Source organism: Camelus bactrianus, chromosome 27 (genome assembly GCF_048773025.1).
Source record: "Camelus bactrianus isolate YW-2024 breed Bactrian camel chromosome 27, ASM4877302v1, whole genome shotgun sequence".
Classification (NCBI taxonomy): Eukaryota; Metazoa; Chordata; class Mammalia; order Artiodactyla; family Camelidae; genus Camelus; species Camelus bactrianus.
This window is the reverse complement of record NC_133565.1, coordinates 14,801,923-14,825,478: the sequence shown is the minus strand read 5'-3', so window position 1 is coordinate 14,825,478 and position 23,556 is coordinate 14,801,923. Positions and strand designations below refer to the sequence as shown.

Below are 23,556 nucleotides of genomic sequence, written 5' to 3'. Positions count from 1 at the left end.
AGAGAATTTAAGACTTGTATATTGTTTTGGAATACTACTCAGCCATAAAAAAACAAAATAATGCCATTTGCAGCAACATTGATGGACCAGGAGATCGTCATTCTAAGTGAAGTAAGCCAGAAAGAGACAGAAAAATATCATATGATACCACTCATGTGGAATCTAAAAAAAGAAAAAAGAAGAGAGTAATGGACTCATCTACGAAACAGATACAGACTCACAGACACAGTAAACAATCTTATGGTTAGGGTCGGGGATGGGGAGGAAGAGGAGGGGATGAACTAGGATAAACAAGATTTGCAGATACTAACTTATATATAAAAATAGATTAAAAAACACATTTCCTCTGCACAGTACAGGGAGCTATATACAATATCTTGTAATAACCTTTAGTGAAAAAAGACTATGAAAACGAATATATGTATGTATGTGCATGACTGGGACATTGTGCTGTACACCAGAAATTGACACACTGTAACTGACTGTACTTCAATTAAAAAAAAAAAAAGACTTGTATATTGTTTTACAATTCTGTTTTTCTTTCCCACATGCCCTGTTTTCTTGAACAGAGGTCTCTGTTCTTTTCATGGAAGCTTTTACCCTGCAGAGAGGAGAACAAGCGCATTCAAGTGCTGCTACTTGTACTGAGGATAATGAAAGTGACATCATGAACAGTTTACTCTGGGCGGTGACTTCAAAGGTGGATTCACTGGAAATTCAGTAAAATAACAAAGAATAAACATTTTTAAAGCAACCACAAAAGTAATAATAGTCTGAGTAAACAATAAAGACTGCCTTCGGTGGACCAGCATTTTTGAGGAATCTCTGAAATGCTGTTGGTAGATCAGGACAGATCTACTGAGAGAAGAGCCTTGCAGAAAGCATTGTCTGGAAAATGTGCAAAAGATCCCTGCCAAGTTAAGGGTGGATCTTGAAGTAGCATCGGGGAATGGAAGGAGCAGAGGACACGTGGAGACTTAATTAGATTTGATGCACCCCCTCATCCTCACTGATTTGTGACAAGTAGTGGACAACAGTATTGCTTTCTCACTAAGGCAGTAAGGTGGGCACTGGGGCCAGAGATAGGGCTGGACCTGAGAGAGCAACTGGGTCCCTTGACCCGGAAGAGAAGTTATCTCACAAACCTCCCTGCACCCCATGTTGTCTCTCTGCCAGCATGGCCAAAGTGAACCCTGAGAACCCTGCAGTGGGGAAACAGACACTGTCAAATACAAACAGAAGTAGGCTTGAAAAATCACAGAACAACTGGGGAAAGCCAGTATTAAGAGAATTACCATATTCAACAAACAGAGCAACTAATCTCAGAAAAAAAAAAAAAAACATTGGATTATCATGATTTTCAGAAAGATGCAAGAGAATATTCTATTAATAAAAAACAAGCACTAGACACTTTAGAAATGGAAAATTTGCTCATTGAAATTAAAGAATGGCTGAACTGACAAAATTGAAAATCAAATTAGAGGGAGGGTCTTCAGTGGTAAATGCATGAGGTCCTGCATTCAGTCCCCAGTCCCTCCATTAAAGAAAGGGGTCAAAAGAAAGAAAAGTTAGGAGGTTTTAAAACTGTTTCCAAGAGTAGGGAGTGGACTTTTGGACTTTTGGACGTGGTGGTACTGAGAAAGAAGAAAAATGAAGATGTGTGAATGTCATTTCTTGTGTAAGAGGAGATAAGAGTAACAGTGAACCCTCCATGTTAATAGAAGAATATAAGTTTAAATATATATGTTTTTATATGTGTATCTACATGTGTGTATATATGTGTACATATAAGTACATAAATGTGTGTGCACACATGGTTAGCTTTAGAGTTCAAGTCGCCCTAATAAGATGTATTACTTTCAATCTATTTGGAAAGGGGAAAAGTCTAGGGGTCGGTGGGGACAAATAAAACTCAGTCATACTGAAAAGGCAGAAAAAAAGAACAAAGCATGTAAATTTAAAAAACCCACAAACCATAAAATAAGATGGTGGGAGTAAATCTAAGCATATCAATAAGCAATACTTTGGATGGATTAATAAGTTCCTCTCAAAAGATACTGATTCTCAAATTGGGTGAAAAAGAAAGAGAATATGGCTACATGCTGTTTACCAAGTGTTAAAGTTACAACTTAAAGGAGAGAGGCAGACACTTGGGAAGGTTGAAAATATAAGCCAGGAAAAGTTTAATATAAAAATATAGATGGGAGGAGGGTATACCTCAGGGGTAGCATGCATGCTTAGCATGCATGAGGCCCTGGGTTCAATCCCCAGTAAACAAACAAACAAACAGACAAACCTACCTAATTACCTCCTTCCCAAAAAAGAATAGATAGGGATCTAATCAGACAAAATAGCATTTCGGGTAAAATCTTTCACTGACACAGAGACTAGGACCTCATGCTTGCTGAGCACATGCTCTACCACTGAGCTATACCCTCCCTCCGACAGAGACTTTTCATGTGATAAAAAGTTAAATCCCTAAGAGGATATGAGCCACAAACATTAAGAAAGCTAGTAAAACAGATCTGAAATAGGTAAAGGAAAAACAAATGATATGCAAAGATCAGTTGACAAACCCGCATTCACGCTGGGGAACTCTGTAGTAGACTTTCCTATAGAAATCAGCAATTCAGCAAGACACAGCGAAGCTGAGTTTTACCTAATAAAATAAAATGATCAAATTGTCCTTGTGTTTAAGGTCCCCTAAATGGGCAGTGTTATATGCTGTTGATGGAAGTGTAAATTGATAAAGCCTTTTTGAAAGGCAGTACCTGGCAACTTCTAGTCACTTTTCCTAAGTAAATACTGAGTTTGTACCCAAGGATGTTGTCACAAAAGATGTTCATTGCTTTGCGGTTTGATAGCAAACATTTGAAAACTAAACTATACATTCTCCATCAGTAGGGGAATGGTTGAATAAATTGTGGTACAGCTACATCATGAAATACTGTTTAGCCATTAAAAAAGAATGACGTAGATCCATATGGGTTATTATGGGAAGAGTGTCAAAATAGGTGATTAAGTGAAAAATTTAAGGTCCAGGACAATGTAAGCAATTTGGTCACTTTACTTAAAAAATTCACTTTACTTTAAAAATACGTTAATCACGTATCGATGTACGTGATTAACACGTACATCGATAAACTCAAGTATTTGTCTGGGAGGTTATTCAAAGAACTGTTAGCAGTGAGCGTCCTTAGGAGAAGGGATGGAGATTCAGGATGCGGACAAAAGGGAAGCTTTTACTTTTCATTTTTTGTATCTTTGTGTCCTCCTCAGATATTCTAACTACATGGATGTAGCACTTTTGTTTTAAACTACAGCTGTACCTAATCTATTTTATATTTATTTCTATCTTATTTTTATTAAATCAAAATTATATTGCTAGTAGTCCATCCTTTGTGTCCTTTTCAAGGAACAAGAGGTGTATTTTATCCCTTTCAGACAACAGCATTTTAAATATCAACAATCAAATAGGTCATGAAGGTTGATAAATAAATGAACATGGACTATATTATAAATAGGAGATCGGATCATAAAATAAGGAAACTTTTCCATAAACCTCATTTACAAATCAGACTCATGCTATATAATCTTTATTATAATATTTATTATCTAAGACAATAATCCACTGAGCAGTTTCCTCCCAGGTTCTAAGGCACCGTGTTCTAAGGCCGCCCCCAGCAGGGCCACAGAAATGACAGAACACGTGACAGTCTTGAGTGTGTTTTGATATGTGTGAACACGTAGCCCAGCGTGCATTCTGTCGATGGCTTAATTTTTTGTATCATTTCTATTCATCATTTTGAGGGGAAGGTAATTAGGTTTATTTATTTGTTTATTTTTAGAGGAGATAAAGGGGATTGAACCCGGGACCTCATGCATGCTAAGCATGCACTCTGCCACTTGAGCTATGCCTTCTCCCCTGTTGATGGCTTAGTTTATCTGCCATTTCTTTTTATCATATTTTCTAGGTTCCATAGTAATACTGAGTTAAGTATTGACTATCATGCTTACACTCGGAAAGGGTTTTTTTTACGCCTAACAAAAGCATCATTAACGGTTTCTGGGGTTGTACACGATGACAGCCGACTTGCACTGGATGTGTCAGGGACCAGGCTGAGCACTGGATGAGTAACTACCCAGAGGGAAGTCATGCCTCCGAGTTTCCTAGGAAACTTCAGTCTAGTCTTTTTTGTTGTTGTTGTTAATTGAAGTATATAGTCAGTTACAGTGTGTCAGTTTCTGGTGTTCAGCATAATGTCCTGGTCATGCATATATATACAGACACACACACACACACACACACACACACACACACACACACACTCTCATACACACACATTCTCGTTTCCTTCAGTCCAGTCTTAATTGCTTTTCTGACGGTGACAGAGTTGACTTTTTAGTGAATCTTAATGTTGGAGTATTTGACCTCTGTCACAAAGGGTTTCTAAATTAGCAAGCTGCAAAGAAATACTTGGCAAGGCTCTCTGCTAGGACGCAGCTCCACAGTGGTTTTTAGCTTTTTGGCTGAGAAAGGAGAATGACATTTCCAAAGCCATCCTCAGGTACACGCTTACCTCGTACTTGAGAAACATGTTCACCCACCAACCTGTCTTCTGAAAACTTTTCCCTTTCTTGCAGGGTCACGCCATCCTCTGAAAATCCTAATGGTGCTACTTCTAATGTCAGCCAAGGAAAACCTTCTTTACGACGAATTAAAGGGAGACTCCACAGAAGCAAAAGCTTGGATAGCATCGATTTCTGTGAACTCACTGTAAGTGGATGGTTCAAAATTTTCCTTTGATTTCTTTTTTTTTTCTTTTTCTTGTTTTAGTTTCATAAAAACACAACAGGCTTATTTCAGGTTGAGTGTTTCAGTAAAACCGGTTTCTCCAACAGCTTACCAACCCACGTAACTTTCTTACCAGGTCTCCGTAGGTGCATTTATATTAAGTGGTTCATAATGATTCTGATTCAGAGACCAAGATAAAGAACTATTTCCTGAACTCTAAAAGAAAAATTGAATTAAATTTAGTGGATAATGTAAATTTCTTAGAAAAATCACAAATCCACTTGTTCATGTGAACACAGACTAAATATTTGATGAACCCCAAACACCCAACTTTCTGGTAGTGCCAGAAAATAGAAGCACTCTCATATTATTAAGACCGATCCCAGTTCAGTTAATGATGGTGGTTTTTTTATACCCAGTTGTTTTACTTAAAAGTGTGCTTGACCAATTTCATGATACAAGATGTAGGTGAAATGTGACCTCTCAGAAGACATTTAAGCAATAATGGGGATAAAAGGGGTAAAAAGACAGGAAATTCTTAACTAAGCAGACCTAACAAAATGACCAAAGAAGCTATAAGAGTGGTTTAAAATAAAGCAAGTTGCTTTTCAAAAGTGAAACATTGAATAAATAGAGAAACAAACTTGAATTCTTTGTTAAAATATAAAAATGAGAATTGAAATTTTATCACGTTATTTTATATGATGCTGAATGTTAGGTGCAGTTACCATCTGCAGAATTCACTTACTTCTTTTTGATGATCTTTCCCTTTGGACTTTATCTCAAAAGTGAAATGTTTCAGCCTCTCTGGAGGGACAACATTTTGACACTGAGATTGAAAGAGAGGGAAACGTGGAGTTTACAGAAGGTCGATTGCAGGGAGGAGTGGGTTTGGGTGTGATGGTCGGCGGGGCTTCATGGACTATGTTGTTGTGGTTTGGATATTCCACTTTCTGAAGGGTGCATTGAGAGGCGTGGACTTTGCTGTACTGATATTCCATCGATCTGTCAGTAATGGGACTGTATTAACGAACTGTAATTCCTGCAGTTAGTCTCTGTCTTTTGCAGTTTGAATTCATGTTCTGTCTCAGCGTTTTGTGGTCACGGTTGATGGGGCAGTAGTTCAGCACTTTGTTCTTAGAACATTTTTAGGTTGTCATAAGATTTTACAATGAACACGTCCCACTTTTAGAAAAGCAATAAAGTGATTTTCTGAACAATAAGACAATAGAAAGAAGAAGACTCTAGCAGCTTGGCTACTTCCATTTCCTACCATAAGCGATGGTCAATTAATAGTATAATATCCAGAATATATAGGGACATAGAGCATCTTTGGCACGGGGCTAAAAAAGGACTTTTTCCCCCTCCACTTTTAAAATGTGATCTTCTTTTTTAAAAGAAGAGAGTGCTATACTTTGTTAAAATGTGGTTTAGGAAAGGATTTCATGGGAGGTAAAAGGTGTCCCGATTTGATTCTTTAATGCACTTGACCTTGTAACAAAATCATGAGACCCAAATTTTAAAACCTTTGCCGCAGAGTCTAAAAGGAAGATGCTTGGGGAAGGGCCTGTCATGACTTCTGTTGTACGGGACCGCATGGTCCTCATTCTCTTTAGGAAATAGCTTTGCCATCGTAGGTGTCTCTTCATAAGTGTTCTTCCAATTCAAAAAGACTGAAATATTGGTCATATTGTACTGTTTTTTTAATTGGAAACATTGTTATCAAATGTAAGTCTTCTTTTGACTGCCAGAGTACACAGAACACCTTAAACTAGAAGGATTTAGACTTAGTTCATATCTCCTGTCACGTGCACATCTATCCAATTTGCATGACCAATAGAATAACATTTATATTTTTACTTTTACATTTTGCCTTTATCTTTGCCTGAGGAAAACAAATGCAGTTTTTATTGCCTTTGGAAGAATTTAGGGAGGGAAGCAGGAGGGCCACTAGCTCTCCGTCCAAGGTCCCGGTTTCTCACTGAGAAGCCCCAGGCTCCAGCTGAGTCTGTTGGCTTTGGTCCCAGGAGTCAGATTTATGCTGCTTCACCCCTGTGGAGAGGTGATTGTCTCAGCCTTCTCTGCAGGGATTAAGTGGGATGGGCTTTCTAGAGGATTCTGTGATCCCCACAGCATGATTGATTGACACCCCAGTTTGTGGAGGGGACTGGAATCTATCCAACCTCCCTGGGTCCTTGAGACCGTGTCCCAGAGACACTTGGTAAGATGTTCTTAGGCACAGCCTGCGGTGGACAAGCCTGTTACGAAGATGCGTTCTGCCTAGAAATTCTGAGCCTTCTTTAACATGTTAATGAGTCTAAATGCTATAGAAAGCATGGAACAAGTTCTTGTTTTCCCTTGGAGTAATGGAGTGACATATTGATCATCAATGTGGAGAAGAAAAGTAACTATTTGTCTTTAGATTGAGTTAATGGTGTTTCAGTTCTTAGTTCTGCCATCTCACTGTGGTGTCACTGCCTGTTCAGAGCCATCGGGTCCCATTCTCACTTCTGTTCCTTCCTCCCTCCCAGATCCCAAGCGTACAGTCCAAATATTTTAAATTCAACAAATGCTTGAAATTTCACAACTTCTCTTGATTATACCTCCTCCCTAAAAACTGGAGGATGGGAAAGGATGGAGAGGGATAAATTAGGGACTGGGGATTAGCAGATACACATTATTGTACATAAAATAGATACCGACTGTAAAGCACAGGGAACTATATTAAATTTCTTATAATAACATGTAACAGAAAAGAATCTGAAAAGAAAATATATACATGTATGTCTATATATAACTGAATCACTTGGCTGTACACCTGAAACTAATATCATAAATCAACTACACTTCAATAAAAATTTTTTAAAATAAAATAAAGTAAAATTGGATGATGAAGCCAGTTGGGTAGGATTCATTCAGTTTGGAGAAGCTGTCCTGTACAGGAACTTAAGTAATTTATTTCCTGCTTTGTGGTTAGAAACGTAGATTTCTGATTTTCCTACGGCCTACAGAGAAATACCACAAAAATTTCTGTACACAATAAATAGAAACAGTGAACCAATTAATAATTCACGTCTCTGTTCCATCAGTCTCGGGTAAAGAAGTATTCAGTCGTCATTTGGTAAAATGTTACATGTTTCAAAGCCCTCAGAGGAGTTTTTGTCCTGAGTGGGAAAATATGTGTTAATAAGATATTATTTGGAGTATTACATTTTTGGGGTGAAGAAGTCACATTTCAGTGCCACCTGAATAATAGTTCTAGGGTTTTTTAACGATCAGCAGTTTTTCACATTTGAAAAGAAGCTTTCTCCTCCTGGTAGAGAGGTGTCTGTGTAGCTTCTAGAAGATGCATGTGACTCTGTGGAGCCACCGGTGGTAGAAGTTTTCTCCTCCTTCCTCAATCCAAGAACTCCTGCTATGAGATCTGCGGGACGCAGGGACCCCAGAGGCCTGTTTTAAGACCAAGGATCCCTGTGACTTTGAACATATATCAAGTTTGCTTTCTCCTTGACATGACATGGGCACCTGACTGGGGAGCAAGGAGCCAGGCACTGAAAGAGAGGACACGTGGAGGGACACTGAGGACCAGTGTGTCCTGCTTCCCGGCGTGGGGGTGGGGGGCCAGCCGCTCCCATCACCAGCACCCCCTCATCCCCCCGGAGACCCCATGGCCCCCTGTGCTCTGGGCACACAGCTGCTCTTCCCGCCCTGAGCTCTAGTGACTTGCCATCTCTCCCTGTGTCACTGTCGGTGCTGGTACCCGGCCACCAGCAGGTCTCCTCCCCGCACCCTCAGCTCTGGGTGCGTGTTCCTTCCCTGACCATATCATGTGCTTCAGCTCCTCCAAGGCAGGGAGCATGTCTTCTGTAGTCCCCCAGTGCTAAGCGTGGCAGGTTTGATGCTCATTGAAGGTGAGTTTGTTGATTGTTGGTGGACTTACTGCTTCATTAACTGTGGGAGCTGAGTGGGGAAACACTGAGAGACCGTGAAATGTCAAAGTAGTCGGGACTGAGAAGCAAGAGGTCACGTAAGGTCATGTAACTCCCTTGACATACAGTCGGGCAAATAACCAACTCTATGTACTGATTTCTCTTACGGGGAACTTGCCTGAGCACTAAGAAATGAGAGGAAATCTTTTTTTTTTTTTTTTAGTACAGCCAAAGCAGATGTGGTGGTACTGGTGGAGGGAGTGGTGGTAACTGGTAGAGGTGAAGGTGGTGGAGGTGGTGGTCGTCCTGGTGGTAGAGGTGGGGTGGTGGTGGAGGTGGGGATGGAGGTGGAGGTGGAGGAAGCAGTGATAGGGTGGAAGTGGAGGAGATGATTATGGTAGCTTCTGTTCCCGAAACAGCCAGTCTCTCACCTTTTGAGGCAATTCAAATGTTCCTGATTGCATGTGGTGGCCTAAACATTAAGGACATTTACCAGGTCACATTCCCAGAAGTCTAGTGGGGTAATCTTCAGGGCTAATTGAATCCAGTGGATCCAGTTCCATTTCCCTGAGACTCTGGGGTCTACTCTCCTCTCTGCGTAGACCTCATCAATACGCTTGTGATGTGGTGAGTGCCGCTGTCCCAGTGGTCTGTCTTCCCTTTTGGTGCAGGACCCCATCCAGGGACAGGCATCGCTGTTAGGTGTCCTGTCTCCTCCTTGATGGTTTAAAAGGACCCTCCTACCTGGGGCTGTCCCATGTCTCCTTGTGACCAGTCTCAGGTTCTGGGCTCTTAGCAGGATCTGAGGGTATGCCCACGCTAGTCCCAGCTGGCCTGGACGTCCATAAACCAGCCAGCACGTGTGGGTCCCAACCCTCCATGGGGATAGGCATTGCTGTAGAGGGAAGGAATATTCCAGAATTACCACCCTCATTAATTGTCCAGAGTGAGAGGAGTCAGGTAGGATATTTCAGGTTCTTCTCCAGAACTGGAGAATCAGGCTATTTATAGAACCTTGGGACTTCCAGAGGCCACTCCGAGTGCAGTTTGCCACTGACAGCCGATTAGTAGGAGCTGCTTTGCCTATAATGGCTAATTCTTCCTCAGAGAAGGGGCAGGCGGAGGGAGTGGGTGGGAGTGCACTTTCCAGAAGGGAGCCACGGTCCGCAGACACACCTGGCCTCACGTAGCTGGGGGCGGACACAGGCAGCTCAGACATGCCAGGGTTCAGAGAAGGTCGCCTGAGGAGCCAGGACAAGAGTTGGTCTTTCCCTGCACTTTTATCTTGAGATGAGGAGTCGTGTCATTTTTACGTGCAGCCACAGAACAGAGGCAGAGCTGATGTCCTGCGCTCTGACCCCATCACATTTCTGACAGCCCTTGCCCGTTCTGTGACAGGCACAGTGCAGGGGGCCTCGCCCTCTGGTTGTGGCACTTACGGTGATGGGGGAGGCTCGGGGGACATTTGGATGTGGCTGGTGACAGTAGCCAAGGGCAGTCGGGCGAAAGGCAGGTAGGCCAGAGGAAGTTGAAATTATACAAAGAGACAATATTTTCATATGTGCTGGATGAGTACATTAATGAAAATAATTCCTTTTTTTATCTAAAATGAGTCTGCTTCAGGTTTTCAGAGAGGATCTGAGATGATTTCATTACTTTTAACCCAATGAACCGAATCCTTTGATTTCCACACTTATTACTGAACAGAATAAGTAATCGCTGAGGAACACAGCAGACAACGTAGGGGGTCTGTGTCAGTGACACACGTGTATAATTTCAAGGATATGTAAAAATTGATTGTGTTTGTCTTTGAAACAGATAATCTCTTCTTGCTCCTCTGAATAAAAGCATTGTAACTTCTTTGGTTATTATGGGACTTCTGGGCCTTAGAATGAGAGGCGGAAGATTCAGAATGTGTTGTTTTCTCTCTCTGCACCATTTTCTACTGTAGGGAAGCCCCACGTTTTGTAGTAACTAACAGTGGTGAGGGCTGACTGCGTGCCCCGGGCAGGGACTGAGGGCACCCACAGCTCCTGTGCTGACGGGGGTGGAACTGAGAAAAGACGCCAGGAGAAGAAAACCCTGCATTTCCTCAGTGCTCTGCTGTTCGCTTTCCTGTAGCACTTGGGGGAACTGAATTCCTCTTCAGTTATGACTAAAGCTCATAGGAAGCCTCCTTCATCAGAGCCTGATTTGGGTGCCAGATGAGATGCAGTCTTCCCACGTCTCTTGGTGGCCTGTTTGTTCTGGAAGTCCCACCCTGAGCGTCACCAATGGGTGTGGAGCTGGATCTCACCTCCAGAGGTGCTAAGAGCCTTCACCTGAGGTGTGGGGACAGGACAGCCCTGGGAGAGGTCCCCCAGGGGTAGAGCTAGAGGTTGGCCGCTGGGGGCCCTGCCTCGGGGGTGCGTGGAGTGGCAGCCTGAGGGGACAGAAGCATTCCGGGAGAGACCCCGGCAGCAGGGTGTGGGAAGGGAGGGTCCCAGCCCACAGAGGAGGTTCAGGACTAAGAAGGGACCCGGAGAGGCCAGAGCCCCAGGATGCCCCTCTGCCCCAGCACCAAAAAAGTCCCACAAGACCTCTATATACAACTTTAATATTAATTAAGAAGTCGTATATAAATGCTGGAGAGGGTGTGGAGAAAAGGGAACCCTCCTATACTGTTGGTGGGAATGTAATTTGGTGCAGCCACTATGGAAAACAATATGGAGGTTCCTTTAAAAATTAAAAATAGACTCAACAATTCCACTCCTAGGCATATATCTGGAGAAAACTCTATCTCGAAAAGATACATGCACCCCAGTGTTCACAGCAGCACTATTTACAGTAGCCAAGACATGGAAGCAACCTGAGTGTTCATCAGCAGGTGACTAGATAAAGAAGATGTGGTATATTTATACAACGAAATACTACTCAGCCATAAAAACCAGTGACATAATGCCATCTGCAGCAACATGGATAGACCTGGAGATTATCATACTGAGTGAATTCAGTCAGACAGAGAAAGAGAAATATCATATGATATCACTTATATGTGGAATCCTAAAAAAAAAAAAAAAAGATACAAATTCTGTTTACAAACCAAAAACAGACTCACAGATGTAGAAAACAAACTATGTTTACCAAAGGGAAAAGGAGCAGGGAGGGATAAATTAGGAGTTGGAGATTAACAGACATGTATTACTATATATAAAATAGATAAACCACAAGGACCTACTGTATAGCACAGGGGACTGTATTAAATATCTTATAATAACATATAATGGAAAGAATCTGTAAAGAAAAAATATGTATGTATGTTCATGTATAACTGAATCACTTTGCTGTACACCTGAAACTAACATTGTAAATCAACTACACATCAATAAAAATTTTTAATATTAAAAAAAAAGTGTATTACAGATGACCTTTCACATTATTGCACTGCCAGCAAAATTTGGTTGTGACCGGGAGAGACGTCATTAGAATGTGCATCCACATCATCTCAGAACTGGACTGTCCACAATTCCAGGCTCTGCAGACATGCTCTGTCTCCATCAGTCTCAGTGGTTATACGTTTGTGTTCGTGTGGTCCAGCGCTGAGCCCGAGCGCAGGGAAGGGATGGTGTCTGGTAGGAGGCTTCATCCTGGATCTTTCTCCAGCCCAAGGCATGCTCCTCCCGCTTCCCAGGGCAGGGTGCAGGCCACACTCGGCCACTTGGGGGCAGGGCTGCCCCATGAGTTCACCTGGGTCCCTTCCCGCTGTGAGCTTAGTTTCTCCTCCTCCGTGCCCATCGTCCCTTGGTTCAAATGTATGATGGATGGATTTCAATGTAGACAGGAAAGTGGAAGCTGTTGATGTTCAGAAGGTGCTGCTTCTAGCAGAGTAGAATTTTGAGCCACCCTGTGCTCGTGTGAAGGTGATTTTGTGCCAGGAGCTTTGATAAATGGAGGATACCTGGTAGCAGGGTGAGAGCAGGGCTCTGTTTTATCCTCTGGGATGAAAATGAAACTGCTTCTCCCTTCTTTTAAGGACTTCCACACTGTCAAAAAGACATCAGGGTGGGGAGGGTAGAGCTCAGTGGTAGAGCATGTGCTTAGCGCACACGAGGTCCTGGGTTCAATGCCTAGTCCCTCCAAAAAAATAAATAAAAGTAAATAAATTAATTAATAAACCTAATTACCTCCCCCCCCCAAAAAAAAACAAAAAAAGAAAGAAATCAAGCTTCCTTGTTGTTTTTTAAAAAAGTAACTTAGTTGAAATTCTTTGAAACTAGCCATTTATTTACCTGTACTCCAAACATGATTCTAGCTTTGGATGGTTTTAAAAATCATATTTGATAGTTATCTGCATATTTTAATGTGATGTGAACCACCTTTGTAAGCATTTATTAACTTTGTTTCCCCATTCTCTATTGTGTATTAAATTTTATAAGGTTTATTATAATTAGAAAATGAAAATCATGAACTAGCTTTTAAAATATTTTACTTTTTTTCCATTGGCTTTAACTGTATACTTCGAGTTACTGCATTTTATTTCTTTTTGTGTGTGTATGGGGGAGGTAATTAGGTTTATTTGTTTTATTTTATTTGTTTTTTAATGGAGGTACTGGGGATTGCACCCAGGACCTCATGCATGCTAAGCACACACTCTACCCCTGAGCTGTACCCTCCCCACCGCATTTTATTTCGATAACTCAATCACTGGCCTTTTCTTACTATTTAGGCATGAAAATTCATTTTCAGCATTTTGAAAGCTCCATAACTCAGTTTATTCCTGTTGCTACTGTTTATATTTTTAAGACTCTACTTAACCTTTGGCTTCCATATAAGTGTGATCCTTTTTACATGTCAAGTAAAGTGAGCATTCTGTGTGTTCTGTGTCCACAGCAGAACGTTACTGGACTGTTTAAATGTAGATGATAGCAATATTTGTTTTCTTCCCCTTGAAATTGTTAGTGAGGTACCGTAAGGTTTGGCAAGATTGCTTAGTGCTTTGAAGCTGGGTCATATTTTATTTATTGAAATTTTGTTTGAGCATAAAACTAGATTTAGCACCTGATAATTAGATTTCTTTCTGGCAAAGAGAAATACTTTTCCATGTGCTTCCTCATAGCTGGGTACATTTGGACAGGGCAAAAGAACAGTCTAACTGAAGCTCTGCTGAGTTATCAACAGTAGGAAAGGCTTAGAGTCCACCTGCTGCCTTTCTTGACTTACTCTCCAGATAACAGTGTGTTCAGTGTGTCGTTTTGTGTCCAGGACGGGGTCTGCGTTGTCTGATTTCGTTGTATACTTGTTATTTCCTTTGCACATCATGTACAGACGGTACCTGATAACTGCTTTTGGAGCCGTTGAATATTGCTCTGTGGTGCCATCGTGAAGCACGTGAGTGCCAGTGGGTTTTAGCGTGCTGTTTTTTTCCTTTGTCTTCATTTCAGAAGATATGACATACACATTTACTGCTATTTTTTTCTGTATTTTCTCAGATTTATTTTGGATCATATTTTTAAAGCCATAATAACAGTTCTTTTGTCCGGATGGTATAAAATGAGAAAGCCAAGAATTTATCTAGCAGAAACCAATACATTTGTCAGCCTGAGGATCCTTAAACCTTTGTTCAAGATTTGACTTTGCAGAATATTACCACCTGATGTTAATTTTCTTCTTTGTTTTTTTACCAATTGAACAGTTTAATGAATACTGTATTTTTAAAATGGTGATCTTCTCTGAGCACAAATCCTAGAGTGTTCGTGTTGTATATAATGTATAATTACGAAATATCATGGAGTCTGGAATAGTGTTGTTTGCTAACTACTCCAAGAGTTGTGTAGATTTCGGAATTTGGGTATAGTACTTACCATAACTTAGAATATGGGGTAAACAAAATGAACCACCTGTTGCAGCATCAGCGTTTGCCCGTAGATTTGATGAGAGATGGTTTGGAGATCAGTAGAAAAGGAGAGAAGACCAGAAACAAGGGAGCTGGGGTTGGGGGTTGGGGTGGCAGGGGGTCGAGGATTCTAAGCTGCTGTGTGGTTGGGCTCCACCCGGGTGGCCAGTGTCCTGGATGCAGGGTGTGAGGGGACTCGATCAACCAAGGTGGATCCTGTCTTCCAGGGTAGAGCTGTGGGTTGTGCAGTGTTTTTATTCAGCTGCTAGGTGCAGTGATGTGAATTTGAGAGTAAGGGGACCCCTACTAACTCCTGGGGTTGAGAGGAGGTCAGGACCCTCAATGGAACAGAGATGTTGATCGGAAGTGAGTGCAGGACGTGGGGGTCTGGGGTCACGCTGCAGTCCCCACAGGGACTTGGGGCACAAAAGGAAACTTAGCCAGGAGTCTAGCACTCAGGGTGGTAGACAGGGGAGAGGAAGCCTCCAGATCCTGGCAGGGGGCTGGAGGCATGGTCAGCAGACGTGGTCAGCGGGCATGGTCAGCGGGCGTGGCTTGGGAAGTAGCAGGGGCTGAAGCACAGGGGTGAGCATCAAGGTCACAGTCAGGACCTGGGAGTCAGGTGCTGACAATACTCAGAGAATGACACAGGGAAGACGGAGCAGGCCACTGTCCATAGTGAGTGTTAAACGTACTCTTAGAAGTTTGTGATTTTCAATATATGCTGTTTTTTAAAAGTGGGAGAATATTGAGCATCTTTATATGGCAGAGGGGAGCCTTTGAAGGTACCAGAGGGAGAAGGGAGATAGATGGAGGGTCCGCTGCTGTGGGGGTGGGAAAAGGGAATGGAATTCAAAGCACAGAGCAGCTCCTCACCCTCACCTCCCAGAGAGGAGGAGCTGAATAGCTGTGTAGAGAGGTAAGTTGGGGGTGGGAGGTAGCTTCTTTTTTGAAATGGGCATTGAGACTGCGAGTCGAGAAAGAATTCTAAAGACAAGTGAGGATGTGCCATTGCTACTGCAGGATAAGAGGAGACGGAACGGCTGGAAATGTGAGGAGGGATGGCCAGGCAGCGATGGAGAGCTGGCCTGGCCAGTAAAGGAGGGAGTGTGCACAGGAGACAGGGGAGGATACAGTGGAGAAGACAGTCGAGAGAATGCTGGAAATGATGGCCCCCAGACCAGACTGACGATGCGAAGATATGAAACCATCAGAAGGGACTGGGGAGGCTGGGGGCCTGGGTGCAGCACTCGAGAGCTTTGGCTTGAGTGCTGGATATAGGAATTAAAGAAGTTGTCGGGGTGACCAGGACCCAGGGGTGGCTTCGGGAGTAGATGGTTGGAATGGAGTAGGGGTCAAGGTCCTTCTAGAACTGGTACAGCCAGGAATTTTGAAGTCGTTTGAAATGATCATGGGGGGATGAAACAGGCTTTGGCGTTTTCAGCAGTTCCTGACTGTCCTTTCCTAAGCGTGATTAATGCTGTTCTAGAGAACCTTGTAAAGCCGCCAGCATCTCACTGAAGACACAGGAATTTTAAGAGAAAGCCTGACAGCAATTGCTGAAAAGGATAGGGGCTTAGAGTGCCAAGTAGTCACTGATAATTAGAGCAGAGGAGGTGAATAAAACATGTAGAAGGTAAATATAGAGTTTAAAATTGCCTATAAGGCAAAAGAACGTGTGTATGTATGTGTGTGTGTGTAACTGAATCGCTATGCTCTCCACCAGAAACTAACACAACATTGTAAAAATTCAGTTTCAAAAAAGAGTTTAAAACTGAACAAAATTTGAGAACTTTGAGAATAAGGAACCTCTGAAGGAAGAGAAAAGAAATGGTTTGTGGAGGCAGTTTCAGCCAAATGGAGAGTTACATGCTCAGAGTTAAGGGCCTACGGCGGCCTACGGTGTCCCGGCAGCAGGGTGGGGGCTGGTGTGCAAAGGAGCCGAGGGTTCGTGTAAGTCCGTGGAAAGTGGAGGGAGGACCGCGGGCACAGTGTTTTGTCTGTGGCTTCAGTTCTGACCATCATTTTCTAGACCCTCTGGCATTGGTTTGCTATGACCACACAGACTTTCACACTTGGCTACCTAATTAATTTTAACCTACGGGAAGATAACAGCTATTTCAGAAATTACAATTATCGAACATTTTGGAAACCCACCATCAAATGAAAAATCTTTGCAAGCTCTATTTACTTCCTGAAATCACATCACCTCTTCACATGCTACCTGTAATAAAGCTCAGTAGCTTTCGCCTCTGCTAAATGTCTGTATTGGAAGTTGAAAGCCAGTCTGGAAGTTCCAGGTGTTTCAGCTTGTGGGCTTTAGTTATGTGTACACATTGTATTACTCATAAGCTTGAGATCTTTTCTTAAGGAGTAATTGAGGAGGTCAGTTCGCAGTCTTGTTTCTCCAGTTTGTGGGGTTGACGGCGCAGGGATGTCCATGTTAGTGTTTGAACTTGGCATCGTTCAAGGTGGGGCTGACTCTGATGGGCGAGAGGGGAGCAGAGAGGCTGTGAAAGGGGCTGGGAAGGCCACGGTGACAACCCACCCGACTGCTCCGTCACCAGGGAGCAGCCTCTGTATAACTTAATAGAGAACCATGAACCATCACATTCTTGTGTAATCACTGACGCTCAGGAAAACATGGGTTGGGTTAGTTCACCTTGAATTGTTTAGCTTTTCATTTTGTATCTTAAACTAGCAATTACGCGGCTGACCACATAGCACAGAAACACTCATTATGTGTGGCATTCGCCAACAGTGTGGATAGACACTATCAAAAAATACTATTAAAATCAGGCAATACTTTCCATCTCTTAAGGAAACAAAAGCTTGTCAGTCATTGATGTCAGTGATTAGCTAGTTTTTAAAATTCCCCTTAGCATCAATTTTTATCAAGTTTCTCCCAGACTTGGTTCTTATGTCGTGAGTGACTTAAAGCAAAGATGTAACGAGGGGTGTTTTTTCCTTTTTCTTTGTATTTCTAGTACGCTCTTGGATCCAGCTTAATGGAGATGCTTCTTGATTTACATAGAATTTTGTCCCTTCCAGACCTTGATACTCAAATCACCAGGTTTACTTAGCTCTAAGTCCCTCCACACAGTGTCCGTGGGGACATCTTTATCATGACACCTGTCCTTTTCTCCCGTTTTGGACACCAGGTCGTGTTTCCTCTTTCACAAGTCCGTCCTCCCCACCGCCCTCAGGCTTCTGTGTCCTCTCTCTCCCCACACCTTCAGTCTCTCGGGGGATTGGGTTTGTCCCCGAGCTAAGCAGACGCCTGTCGTCCTGAGCACCCCACCTTCTCACATTTCATCCCTATGAGTGGTGCTTGCCGTATGTTTTCGTAGATCACCTTTCTCAGGTCAGCGAACTCCTCTTCTAGTCTTAGTTTGCTAAGAATCCGTATCGAGAATGAGTGTTAAATTTTAAAGGGTGCCTTTTCTACACCTATGGAGATAAAGCGTTTTTTCTCCCTAAATCTTAATTGACATGTTTGTGTCCATGTGCTGAATTACACAATTCCCCTGTTGCCTTTTCTAGTATGAAACTGTTTTCATGTTAGTTAGTTGGATAAACTGTGCTTGACGATGTTGTTATTTAAGACTTGGTAAAACTGGGCTTTCTAACATTTTCAGGAAGATTTTTTTACGTCTGCATTAGGAAGTGAGGCGTTCATGCCATTCTCATCTGCTTTGGTTTCTGGGTTTTCCTAGCATCACTGTGAGGCGGGAATGATTCCTTCTTTTCCTGCTCTCTGGAGTAGGATGTGTAAACAGAGATTTATCCACCTCTGGAATGTTTGATGAACTTGTCTGAAGTGTCATCTTGGGCTGGCTGGTATCCAGGGTTTTATGTGTTTGCTTTTAATATGTTTTGAAGGGGTAGATTTTGAACTGCTGATTCAGTTTCTTTAGTGCTTCTAGGTTTATTCAAGTGTTACATTTCTTCTTGAGTTAATTTTGATGTCTATCTTTCTTTAAAAATGCCCATTTTCCTCCCCAAATTTCAGTTGTGTTTGCATAAAGCTGTCCATTGTATTGTATATTTTTTAAATGTCAACCTGTATGTGTAATTTTGACCCTTTTTTTGTTCCTGATATTGTGTGTTTATTCCTCCTATAATTTTCTTTAATCTTCTCAAAGGGCCAGCTTTCAATTTTATTGCTTCTTTCTATGGTTTTCTTTAGTTTCATTATTCTGTTATATCCTCTTATCCTCTGCTTGAGCATCCTCTAACTTTCTGAGTTACATGTTTAGATCATTAGTGTTCAGTCTTTCTTCTTTTCTAATAAGCACTCAAAAGACCAGATTTCTCTCTAAGCAGTGATTTAGCTCTTTCCTATATATGTCAATATTTAGTGCTTTCGTTGTCATTAAAGTTTTAAGTATTTTCTGATATCTTTTATGGTTTCTTCTCTGACCTACGATTATCTAGAGCTATGCTCACAAATTTCCAAGAGAAAGGGCACAAGTTGATTACCTTTTTACCCTGATTTGCGATTCCATTGTTGTAAGATACTGTAGTCTGTGCGATAATGAGTCTCTGATAATTGTTGAATTTGCATTATTTGCCTAGTGAAGTTAGTCTGTTTTAACGGCTATGAGTAGAAAACAATGGGTTCTCTAGTCAGATCTTATATTTCCTTTAGATCAGGCTTATTAGCTGTTATTCAGCTTTTCTGCACTTGCTCAATTAATTTACTGAAGTACGCACGTTAACTACGACCGCTGTGATAGTGGGGTTGTCCGTTTTTCCTTCTGCTGATCAAGTCTTGCTGTTAGACGTTCACTTGTTTAAGTCCCTTGACGTCTACGTGCCTGAGTTCCTGTCGGACGTGTAATCTAGACATAGAATTACTATACATTAGCTTATGCGTATGTTCCGTTTTATTAGATGACACTAAACAGTTTTCTAAATTGGCTTAAACAATTTATAATCTTATTGGTGGTGCACAAGAGTTTGTGTTACACTATTTTTAGCAACACTTGGCATTATCAGTTTTTTTAAATTTTAGCCATCGTAGGTAGGGTGTGGTAATAGCACCTTGTGAGTTTAGTGTGCATTTCTGCAATAACTAATGAGATCAAGCCTCTTTTCATATGTCTGCCGGTTCTTCTTGGTAGCGTCCAGTTCTCTGATGAAACATCAGTCTTGTCTTTTATCTTGCTGAGCATAGTAAGCAAAGTTATTTTATCCTTTGTGTTTCGCCCTCTAATATCCAGAGTGGTTGTGGGTATTCTATTGCTTCTGGGGTTTTTTTTTTCCCTCATAAAGACTTGTCTTTGTGTCTGCCTGGTTATTTTTTATTGAGTGCCTGAAAAATGAACAAATTTAGAACTAGACTGAAGTCTAATCCTCTTCCAAAATGGGTTTTTGTTTGTTTGTGCCAGGCACTTGGCATCTGTAGCAGTCTGGGAACACCTCAGTCCAGCTTCAAGGACAGAGATGATTCGGCACTAAGCTACAGTGCCTGTGATTCCTGCTGATTTCTGGTTCACGTCCAGAATCCCAACCTTAATTAAGACGGACATGCAGTCTCCCTGACTGTGGTGGGCCTGGGACTCCAATTTCGGTCCCTTGATCCCTGGATGGAGTCACAGTGCTGCTCAGCCACACTCCAGAGTCAGAGGACAACCCTAAGGCGAGAGGGGGCCCCAGTATGCTTGGTTCACCTTCCTGGACCTCCATCCTCCGAGGATTTGTTTGGCAATTCTTTGCCATCTTGCTGATTCTACGATTCCTTCAGGAAAATGTCCTTTGTGTTTTTCCGGTGAGGTTCAGAGGGAGGCTTGGTCTGAATTACCTAGACCACTGCTCCCAGAATCTAATTTCCCCCGATGGATATATTTTTCCTCTTTTTCTTCTTAGCCATGCTCTATCTGTATATGTCTCTCTGGACTTTGCGGGGCTTATTTTTTCTTTTTACACAATCTAAATTTTTATCCACTTCAACGACACATTTCATTTATTTATGCTTATCATGATTCATGATGTATTTAGATATACCACCATGTTTCTCTATGCTTTATATTTACTTGGCTTTCTCTGGGATGTTAATTTCTTTGGGTCTCTCATTATCCATCACGCATATGAATTCATTCCTTATCCCAAATAATTCTTGACTATTTGATGGATCCCTTGGTTCTTTGTGAGATTTTAATTGTTTGTGAGAATGAGGACAAAGATTATGCAAAAAGGCCTTAAAAAAAAAACCTCAGCTTTGCTCATCAACTCTTACCTTGCTCTTGATGCTTCAAAAGTACACAAGTATGTCTTTCTTTCTTTCGCTTCCTTTTCATCCTTGTTTCTTTGGTTTTCAGTAAGATCGTGTATTCTGAGACTAGAGTTGGTCCCCCCCTTCTCAGGGAGTGTTGGGGCCAAGGCAGAGTGAGCTAAGCCCGCTGTCCTGGCTGACAGGTCCTCCCAGGCCAGCCCAGCTGGCCACCCATGACGGTGGGTGAGATGGAGTGACCAGAAAGGCAGAACAGAGGGGGACGATGAGGATGGGGCTGGGAGCAGAAGAGGCTAATTCACTTTTCACCTTCCACTCTGGGCTGGTCAGGATCTTCCATCAACAGTAAAAACCACTGAACTTCACCCTTTCTATGGAGAAGTTTTATGATGTGTGAACTAAACCTCCATAAAGCCGTAAAGAAGGAGGGTCTGTTGGTCAGAGAGGTAAAGGCGAATGCGTCAGAAACTGCTGACCAGCTCGTGAGTTCCAGAAGCCCGCTGACTCAGTGTGACAGATATTTCCAGGTACAGTACATACAAGAAGAAACGTGTGTGTGTGTGTGTTTATAGGAGTGATTTCCTGGGCTCTTGGAGAATGCTGTGGTTTAGAGGTTGTAATTATTATGTCCACAGCAGCAGGTCAGCATCACTTTGTTTTTAAATGCTGGGTTTTTTTTTTAATGGAAAAGGAGGGGGCATAAAAGACGGGTGAGAGAAAACATTCAATGATGGCCTTACAGTGAGGTGCATGTGGTCGTGCCTCCTCAGGGTAGCTGAGAAAACACGGCCCTAGAAATGCTGAGCAACTTGAGGTACAGTGACCAGGGCAGGAGGGAAGTAGAGCCTGGTCTTAAGGGACCCAAGTACCCTCCCTCCCTCACCATGCGCCGGCGACAGATTTGCCAGGGTTGTTAGGCAAACCGCCCCCCCCCCTTATTCTTGAAGACTCAGTTGCTGTCAGAGAAGGGTGCTCAGCTCAGGGGAGACTGAGCAGATTCCCCTCCAGAACTGAGTCGCGGAGGGAGGAGGGGGATGGGAGAGGGGCCGTGTGTCAGACCATGATGCCCTCAGTTTACAGGAAATACGGCAATAAGCGGTAACTGGGTCCAGCTGCTGCCCTCAGTTTACAGGAAATACGGCAGTAAGCGGTGACTGGGACCAGCGGTTGGACCCACGGGCCATGCTTTTAGACAAGCGATTCGAAATTGTAGTCGGGCCTGAACTCTAATTGTATGTGTGGCAGAATCAGCTCTCAGATTATTTTCTGTGCTTGGAGCAGGTTAAACAGGAAGATGCTACCAGAAGCCGCTGGCCCAGGTGGGTACCAGCCAGCAGGGCTCCCCTGGGTTAGCTTTGCTGTTCCTGCCCTTGAGTGCTGGGAAACTCCCTGCCTCTGCATTCCAGTGAGAGCTAGAGGATGGAATTCAAGTGCAGTGAGTGTCCAGGAGGAGCCTGGGACGCCTGGCAGGCCCTGACCCCGGCAGCATTCCTCACATAACTGCAGGTGCAGCAGACTTGTAGACAGGGCCTGGGGTTACACCTCTCCAGTGCAGGAGCGGCCGGGTTAAACCTCATGGTCACATTTCTGGGGAAGGGGCTGTGATTGCCCACCCCTTTCCCAGATCAGTCTCTGTCTGTCCCTATGGTTAGGCAGTGTGGTCAGCTTACCCTAACACAGCAGTTTTCAGGGAAGAGTATGGTATTTAGAGAAGACAGTGGCTGTCCCCCCACAGCAGTGTCATAGATATCTCTAATGTACGTAACAGGGATCACATGATATATACACTCTGTTTATATTTCACTTACATTTATATTCCATATTCTTTGAAGATATTTTAATGGCTTTTGCTGTTCCTTATTTGGACATATTACACTTAATTGATTCTTTGATTGTTGAACATTTAGATAGCTTATGCTGGAGAGGGTGTGGAGCAAAGGGAATCCTCCTACACTATTGATGGGAATGTAGTTTGGTGCAGCCACTTTGGAAAACAATATGGAGATTTCCTCAAAAGACTAAAAATAGGCCTACCTTGGATCCAGCAATTCCACTCCTGGGCATATATCCAGAGGACACTCTAATTTGAAAATATACATGACCCCAGTGTGCATAGCAACACTGCTTAAAATAGCCAAGACATGGAAGCAACCTAAATAAATGTGCATTGACAGATGACTGGATAAAGAAGTTGTGGTATATGTATACAATGAAATAGTACTTAGCCAAAGAAAAGAATAAAATAATGCCATTTGCAACAACATGGATTGACCTAGAGATTATCATATTATATGAAGTAAGTCAGATAGAGAAAGACAAATATGTGATATTGCTGATGTGTGGGGTCTAAAAAAGATACAAATTTTATTCACAAACCAGAAATAAACTCACAGATACAGAAAACAAACTTATGGCTACCAAAGGGCTGGGGAGGGATCAGTTGAGAGTTTGAGATTAACAGATACTCGGTGCTATATATAAAATAGATAAACAACAAGGACCTGCTGTATAGCACAGAGAACTATATTCAATTTCTTGTAATAATCTACAATGGAAAAGAATATGAAAATATATATATATGTGTATGTATGTATAATGTATAACTGAATCACTTTGCCATACACCTGAAACTAATATTGTAAATCCACTATATTTCAGCAAAAAATAAAATAATATGAAACATTAAGATAGCTTACGTTTTCCCCCAAATTAAAAAATTATTGCT

At 42.3% G+C, this 23,556-nt stretch overlaps 1 protein-coding gene across 5 annotated transcripts in view; it reads left to right on the top strand.

Moving 5' to 3' along the window:
* The window catches only part of TJP1 (tight junction protein 1), a 212,428-nt gene that overhangs the window by 7,416 nt on the left and 181,456 nt on the right, over positions 1–23,556 (top strand). For all 5 annotated transcript variants that reach the window (XM_074354106.1, XM_074354105.1, XM_074354109.1 and 2 more), the window contains exon 2: positions 4,645–4,777. In XM_074354106.1, coding sequence (XP_074210207.1) covers positions 4,645–4,777 — 133 coding nt within the window. The remainder of the gene's footprint in view (positions 1–4,644; positions 4,778–23,556) is intronic.